Source organism: Vanessa cardui, chromosome 11, assembly GCF_905220365.1.
Source record: "Vanessa cardui chromosome 11, ilVanCard2.1, whole genome shotgun sequence".
NCBI classification, from domain to species: domain Eukaryota; kingdom Metazoa; phylum Arthropoda; class Insecta; order Lepidoptera; family Nymphalidae; genus Vanessa; species Vanessa cardui.
In genome coordinates, this window is record NC_061133.1 from 586,742 (window position 1) to 595,303 (window position 8,562).

General features: G+C 35.2%; 2 protein-coding genes across 2 annotated transcripts; one reads left to right on the plus strand and one right to left on the minus strand.

Annotated features, from left to right (window-relative positions):
- Positions 1–816: 816 nt before the first annotated feature.
- Positions 817–5,559, minus strand: LOC124533863. The gene is made up of 4 exons (XM_047109411.1): positions 5,379–5,559; positions 4,947–5,049; positions 2,271–4,495; positions 817–1,679 (listed from the first exon to the last, which is right to left on the minus strand). Exons 2-4 carry the CDS (start codon positions 5,032–5,034, stop codon positions 870–872), a joined length of 3,123 nt encoding a protein of 1,040 aa, XP_046965367.1. The 5' UTR covers positions 5,035–5,049; positions 5,379–5,559; the 3' UTR covers positions 817–869.
- Positions 4,453–6,768, plus strand: LOC124533864. Its single transcript, XM_047109412.1, has 3 exons — positions 4,453–4,491; positions 5,871–6,119; positions 6,497–6,768. The coding sequence occupies exons 2-3, from the start codon at positions 5,874–5,876 to the stop codon at positions 6,686–6,688; spliced, it is 438 nt and encodes a 145-aa protein (XP_046965368.1). The 5' UTR covers positions 4,453–4,491; positions 5,871–5,873; the 3' UTR covers positions 6,689–6,768.
- The last annotated feature ends 1,794 nt before the right edge of the window (positions 6,769–8,562 follow it).

Below are 8,562 nucleotides of genomic sequence, written 5' to 3' on the forward strand. Positions count from 1 at the left end.
TTGGGAAAACGTGTTCTAGAGTGGAGACCGCGTCTCGGCAATAGTAGTGTAGGACGTCCTCAGGCACGGTGGAGTGACGATATACGCAAGGCGGCAGGCAGGAGCTGGATGCGAGTAGCCGGAGAAAGACCACAGTGGCGTGCACTGGGAGAGGCCTATGTCCAACAGTGGACAAAAATAGGCTGTTGATGATGATGATTGATGACGATAACTAATCAGCAGCGTTGGTCAATAACTACAACTATGTCATAGTTGAGTCAGGTAGATAATGGCATGCGCCTGGCTTGAGCGCTGCGACGAAGACAGAACCATATAGTGTAATGTACTATAATGAACGAAAGTCAAAGCCGCAAAAGAGGCTGACAGTGATCAAATCGTTAGAAAATCGTCAGTAATAAGAAGCTGAATTACGCTTTCGAAAATTGTAAATTGCGACGAAGATGATCTCGTCCTGATACATTTCAGTCACGGTGGTCGGTCTCAAGGAAGACCAGTCAACTACGTAAGATATGTTATAGGGAACAATTATATGTGCAAATATAGGTATTCCCTCGTTTTCATTATCCGATGGGAAGACAAATCCAAGACGAGAACGACGTGCAAGGCACGGGATTGAAGATCCCTTCAAACTCTAGACACCGGACTGTTAGATTCTTTTTTTTCTGGAATACCTCAATACATTTTTATCAACCCTACCAGGAGTTCATACCTAGATCCTCGGGATCTGTGGCGTTATATTTATTCATATTGGCCCAACGAAGCAGTCAAGTAAATAAAACGAATACAAAACAAATAAAACTATTTAATTTAAGGCAATGCAACGGAACATCGTACACAATACGTCACTATTTATAAAATGCACTTTACATTTACAAGAACATACGCGGCTTATACATCTTAGGCGGATTACCGAAACTGGATTTATCTTTTCCAAGTAATGTTTTTATGATCAGATTTCGAGGAGAAAATGGATTTCTTTTATAGAACAATTTCTTAAGCATTGCACTTCTCATTTTCATATCTCCTTGCTCAAGTTGTTTCTGAGTTTTAAGAGAAAAAGCAAATGGGTCAGTGCTTTGCTGTTTAGCCTTCTCTTGCCAAGTTTTCCAAAAAGAAGGTTTGTTTTGATTTGGCGGTGCATAGTATTGTTGACTTGTTTGGTATTGGTTTACTGGCGGCTGAATTTTCTTCGTGAATTTACTAAATATAGACATTTTTCTTACACTTTGGGTACCTATGCTTTTCACTTCAACTTCTTTTAGACACAGTGGAACTTGAGGAGCTTGTTGCTGGTGGTAATGTGGATCGTAATTCGGACACAAAGGCACAGGTGGGTGAAGTGGATTCCGATGTGGTGGAATCATGTGGTCATAATATAGTCTTTGCTTATCAATGTACTCATTGCGCATCGAATGTGGTGAGATATTTCCGATGTTTCTATGATCACAATTATAACAATGTTCATTTGAGTGGGGCGGACCGAAGTGCTGTTTTGTTATAGGTGGCGGACGAAAGTATTGCTGGTCGTGCATCGCATAGGTGGTGATATTTTGTTTGAATGGCGGTTTCGGTTTAGGTTTCACATGCACTGAACTTTCGCTTTCTTCTTCGATAACGTCCTTCTTCTTTCTAAAAAGACGCAGCGACCTCATTACTTTTTTAAATGCACCTCGTTTAACCTGCAAAAAGTGATTTGATGTTAAACAACAACAACAACAGCCTGTAAATTCCCCACTGCTGGGCTAAGGCTTCCTCTCCCTTGAAGGAGAAGGTTTGGAACATATTCTACCACGCTGTTTCAATGCTGGTTGGTGGAATACACGTGTGGCAGAATTTCTATGAAATTTTACACATGCAGGTTTCCTTACGAAGTTTTCCTTCACCGCCGAGAACGAGATAAATTATAAACACAAATTAAGCACATGAATATTCAGTGGTGCTTGCCGGAGTTTGAACCCATAATCATCGATTAAGATGCACGCGTTCTAACCACTGGGCCATCTCGTCTCTAATGTTAAAGCGGCAGACAAAATATTGCATTGAATTCTTAAGAACAATATTTAATAAAGAAAATTAATGCTAATAGTATTAAAAAAAGGGATTCGTTTCAGATATAATATAAGGTAAAGTATTTCTAAGGTTAGGTGTCTGCCGGTGTCCGATCATAAAAATCTGCCTCCCCCTTTATAGGTACATTAGAAATCAAACTAAGGAGTAAATATTTTAAGTGATTAAAATGGTATACAGTACATTTTAAATAAACTAACTACCTTTTTGATAGGAACTTCAGTACTGACATCAGATTCTGAAGATGATTCTGTTGCTTCTAAACTTAATTTTTCTAGTACCGTATCCGAGTAACTAGCATTCGTAGTGTAATAATCTTCCGAAGGTATTCTAGATCTAATCGCCTCACAGCTTTTGGAGTAGCACTTCATGGGTGTTCCAACATTAGCATCGTGTTTGTAGTCTTTAGAACTGCCGACACTTCTATTAGTGTGCATTTTTTTACCAAAACCACACCTTTCATTACAATTAACGTTATTTTTATTTGAATTATCTTCACCTTTACGAGCTGATTTTGGATTTTGTGATACAAATTTGTAAATTTCTTTAATGAGCTCTTGGGTTTCATTAGACGTCTTCATTTCCGAAGTATTATTACTGTTGTTACAGGTTTCCTTTTCAGGGCATGCATTTACTTTTGATTGTTTTGCACAAGCCATGCATGTCAAACTTGGATTCGGTAACATGTACCCGTTTTGAAGGCAGTTCATTGGACAAAAGGGAAGTATTGGGTAGCAACATGGACTTGGAAATGTTGGTAGAAATGGAGGTATTCCGTATTGACCAACGTTTTGGTTCATACTATGTCTACTGTTTGGTATCGTGTTAGTGTTTACTTTGGTGCTTTCTCGTTGCTCGATATCGATTTTGTTTGTTGTAGTAGATTTTTCTTCATGGGTCGAATCTTTCTTTATTTCTAGTAAAAAACTTTGTAAAATACTTTTAATTTCACCGAGTGTCTTATCTGTTTTATCAACACTCAAATCTGTAACTTGTGTATTTAATGTGGTATCATTATTTGAATTGCTTGCTGGCTCGTTTGTGATATTATGAGCTTGCAAGCTGGTCATAGTCTCCACCTCTCCTCTCATGTTTTTAGACTTATCTGCTTTGATGTGTATCGAACTTTCATTTCGTCTTTTTTGTACATGTTGCAAGTCTGATAAGTAATCACTTTCATATGCATCGACGTTTCCTCTATCGTGATGAGGATTTTTTTTATTTCTATTTCGAACATTTATTAAACTATCCTCGTATTCGGTGTAATTATGTACTTTTAAATTAAGTCTTGGTCTCTGTGTTCTCGGAGACGGTGGTACTTCTTTACAGTGATAAATCATTTTATTATCGTCAAAAAATTTACGTCTCGACTTTGGACTTGATTTTTCTTTAACGGGAACAATATCATAAAATGCCGAATTGTTGTAATCGTCAATATATCGTCTAGAATTTTTGTAACTGCGATGACCTCTCGTACTGTACAATCGTGTGTCACAAATACTTCTCATATCACTAAGGTCATTATTTCGAACATAGCGGTATCTGAACCTTCTGTTTTCATCAAAGCAACAAGAACAAAGTTCACTCCCCTCTGGAATCTCTTCTCGTATCCGGAATTCCTGGTCACGGCATACCGGTGCCGAAAACTGGCTGAAATCTGAATGTCTTTTACCAAATAATTTTACAGGTTTATATTGTTTTTCAATGATATCCGCTATAAATTTTTCATCGACGTCTGTAATTTCGCGTTTATGTCGACGAGATTTATTTTGTCTTTCATAGTTATCATCTTTATGTGACAAATTTCTTTTTAAGATTTCTCTATCTTTGAGTTCCTTTGGGACAAGGGCCTCTAAGTATTCTTTCTTTGGATGGAGCTTTTGTCGGTGAGTATAATAGCCAGAGTTAACATAATCTTTGTGTTTAGGTCCAAGTACTAACGAGTGAAAGCTAGTTGTTGAATAGATGGGCGCTGTTTTATTGTATTTCTTCTGACGATCTTTTTCATGAGTTCTACAGCATTTTCTGCTTTTCGTATTTAATTGTATGTCTGCATTTTTTTTACTAAAAGTTGGTTCAAATGAAATCATATCTTTTTTTTCGTCATGACTACCTACATTGAATACGTGATGATTTCCGTCACGTTTCTGATGTTCTCTACTCAAATTACGGTGTAACGATTTCGTCTCAGCGTTTTTATGCTTTTTCTTTGGTTTTTCGGATTTTTGTGCGGAATCGCTTTCAATGCTATCCGCGACAGGCAAATTTTTCGAATCTTTCTTTACAGTGTATTTAAGGTTCTCTATATCCTGGCAGTGTTGGCTAATAGTATTCAATTGTTGCTCTAATTCTTCAATTTTATTTTTAAAGTCTGCGACACTGACTCCTATACTGGAGCTTGTCAACACGTCTCCTTGTGATGAGGTACCTAAAGAAAACATTAATTTAGTAGTTTATTCTAAAAATCATAGTGTTATTTAATAAATTACTTCTAAAGCTATAAAAAATACAGAATTAGGATTCTACTTAAAAGTGTTGTGCACTGTTGTTATAGTAGCTAGTATATAAGGTTACAAATCTGTAATGCGCATCTAAATTCGAGCCAAAAAAGTGTTGTGGTTTATCGTCCCTGGAGAAGATTAGGCGGAAGAAGTTTGCGGGCTCCTACTGGAGTGCAGAGGTTACAAAACACCTATCCTGTGCGTAGGGAACCCCTCGCCAATGGTTGTCAAATCTTTCAATCAGGTCTTTACACGCTTAAGAGCCTTCTCTTGCCTGTGTTGTAATTTCGCACAATACTCCTTCGCAATTATTTAGCTTATCTTTGATTGAAAGTGGCTGAAATTTCATCCGAGTTTATAATAATTCGTTTTGGTTACCTAAAGCTTTTCGTAGAAAATTCTTAATAGCACGGTATCTTAACTTCGTACGAGGTGATATGCGCCGTCTTGGAGTGCGTAGTATCATTACCCAGAGTCACGTCTGGTAAAATAAAACAAGATATATATATTATTGATCAACAAATATATTTATTTAAGAAATAACAGTCTGTAAATGTTCCACTGCTGGGTTAAGCCCTGCTTTTTCTTTTTGGGCACAAAGAGCTTGTTCCCCAAATCTCCTTCAACGCGCGGTTGTGGATACACGTAATCCTTCAAAGTGGTGCACGAAAATGTAATTGCTGCTAAAATTAGGTGAGAGTACCACTATGTAATCTCGGCGCTATATCAATACCATACCAGTAATGCTTATTACCTAAGCCTTACCTAAACATGTCAATAATGCTTAAACTGTGAAACATTTCCGCTTACCTTGATTTAGTTCGACGTGAAAATTTAAATGCAATTCCGCTTGGATACATCACACAAAACAATTTTCATATTTTATTTAAGCTAATTCTCGGCTAAATATATTGTTCGTAAAATTAATTTCTATTTTGCACGATAAAATTAACTTTTGACTTTTAAATTTATAATTTGACATAATTGAATATTATTATCATGATGTGACAATTTATTATTTGAATATGCCAGAGATATATTTTTATGTATAATACGTCAGTCGCCGCTTAAAGAAGGAATAATGATATGAAAAATTAAAAAATAACACTACATACATGAAATTGACATATTTTTTTTTACAAAATTAAATCAATTAAAAAATAATCAAAGGTCATAATCATTTTTCAAATAAAGAGTTTTGAATTTAGAATGTCAGTTTTGTACTCTCTAGTGAAAAATAGTAACTGTTATACCGTGTTTTTATAACGTATAATGTTTTTTGAAAATTTCCGTTTTTATTAGGACATGCTGTCTGCAATTTTAAAACGTGCTGTGCCTCGGCAAGTATTGGTGTCAGCGCCGAGAATAAAACCGACACCGCGCCACATTGGAAGCTTGCTGCCACCCTCTCAATACGATGTTCCGATACCGAGGAAGCTGCACCTGACGTACGCTCTGCGCACTTACTGGGAAATTATACCTTTGTTCCTTGTGACGTGCACAAGTTTAACTCTCATGGTGTTATCCTTGGCTTGGGCGATTAAAAATAAGGTACGCAAATAACTTGATTCAGTTGACGATTACTGATTCTTAATGTAACTGTTTATCTCTTCGTAACATCAAATTTCCTCAATCCTCATTGTTTTGACAATTTTGATTTTGGTATTGTCTTGTGTTGTTTTATATTTGATGTAGACAACGCATCTCAAGGCGTGGCTGTTGAATAGGGACTTTAGAGATTTTTGTTCAGCACATCAATCAACAACCTATAAAACTCCCACGGCTGGGCAAATCTTTTTTGGAGAAATTTGAACATGCTACATGTGATACATTCAACCACATGAAAATTTACTTCTGGACCATCACCATCTGTGATGGCCACCAAATGGAATATTAATAAATGTATTAAAAACATGTATATATTTTAGGTGGACGTGGTGTACTCAACGCGAAGCCGCGAAAACATATCACGCACCATGAATTTGCGGTATCCATCAGTCCACAAAATATTCACTATCAACCAGCGCTACGACCCCTGGCCCGAGATGCAGGACGCGCTCGACAAGATGGTGATGGCGGAGAAGAGGGCGCTCGTGCGCTTGCAGACCTGTAACCACTGACAGCGTATCGTTGTGTTTTGTAAACCGCACTTTGCATTTTATTGTTTTTGTTTGAAATAAAACAAACGAATTTGTTTAGACGTTTTATTGTCATTCACAAGTGCACCCGCTAAACCTACATCTCTACTGATAGACATAGATATATGTTTTTCTTTATAATCATACAAATGTCGTTATATGTATATGCGACATTTACTTTGTTCCATAATATAAACATTTTTATAACAAAACATATTCATATACCGACATTCCATCGCCCATACATACAGGAGTTTAACAAATTAAATAAATCAAATAACGAACTACGAATATTAACTACTAATAAGCTCTCGGAGTGGAATGTTTTCTACAGTGTCGTGTAAAGAATCGTCTGCATGTAAAAAATGTAAAGGTACGGTGAGCAGACGCTTGTACTGTAACAGTTGAGATGCGAGCGTTATAAATATAGGCCAGAAGTCAATACTTGCAGTGAATGTGTTACATTACATCAGTGAGAAAGATCAGTGAGTGAATGCTCAAACTCGAATCTTAGACTGTTACATTACAGGCGAGTGCTGAGGTGAGACCTTGGGTATAAAAAAAACAACATCGGATTCCGACATGACATCTGGTAATATAAATTAAATAAAGTTAAAAGAAATTAAGGTTGCTCACATAACTGTACAAGGTGCTGAAATTTAGATCTTAGTCCAATTTAACAATTCCATTGTTGTAAAAAAAGTAAAATGTTTATGCCGTAACCGAGGCGTGCCGTACTTTTCTTTTGAATTTCATGTTTGGAAGCAGAATGGCGTAACTATTAGGATTTCGATACTTTTGATCCCCTTTTTCCAGTTTGTAAGTCCTTACAAAACCTTCTAATAATTTTTTATTGCAGTCATCCCTGCCTTATTACCCAGATGTCAAAATGCAATGGAAGAGTACATTTCAGGATATTTGTTTACATACAGACTTTTGCAAACGACATACACACTTTAACCTACATTGGATTTACGTAAAACATCTTAGTATAAATAAATAGTTTATAAATTAACATTAGTGCATAACTAACAAACATTTTGCTACTTTGATTATTAAAAAAAAAGTTACTTATAATAAATATAGAAATATTTAAAAGAAAATTTGGCAAGATAAATAAAATATGGAAGTTTAATATCTATATTCATAATATATTAATTATTAATCTGTGGTTAATGTCAATTGTTACTTGATAAGTCAAAATACAGCTACAGTGTTAGCAGCCATACGTGTAGTAAACGTACATATACAAAAAAATCATATACCATTCAAATTTAATGTAATATAAAATATCATACAGTAAAATAAAGATATATCCTAATTCGATATATATATAATTGTATATTTGTGTCCAAAATGACTTAAATTAATACACAGATAAATTTTGGGTCACTAACACTGGTTGCTGGCATTTGACATTTTTAGTTATTATTATTGAATCCTACGTTTCGATTGTATCATATTGTATTAATTCACATATTTACTTATTATATATAACAAAGCTTATTTATTTATCTATTGGAATTTAACCATAGTCAAATTTGTGCTTCGGATCACAACCGATATAGAATAAATAAAATGTATTCAGAGAAACTTCACAGATAAGATGGAGACAGGGATTAGTATCTGTTACAAAATATACCATATACAAATTATTTTAACTTTTCTCTGACAATAACATTTAACAATTACAGAAAACTACTTTCTTCTTAAAATAATATATTATCTGTTGCATAAATATACTAATAAAAACAGTGTGGCAAGAGTTTGCTTTCATAAATGAAATTTAAATAAAATTAAAATTATAACATGAGTGTATGAAATTCAATTCCAAGACATTTTAAATTATTATTTAT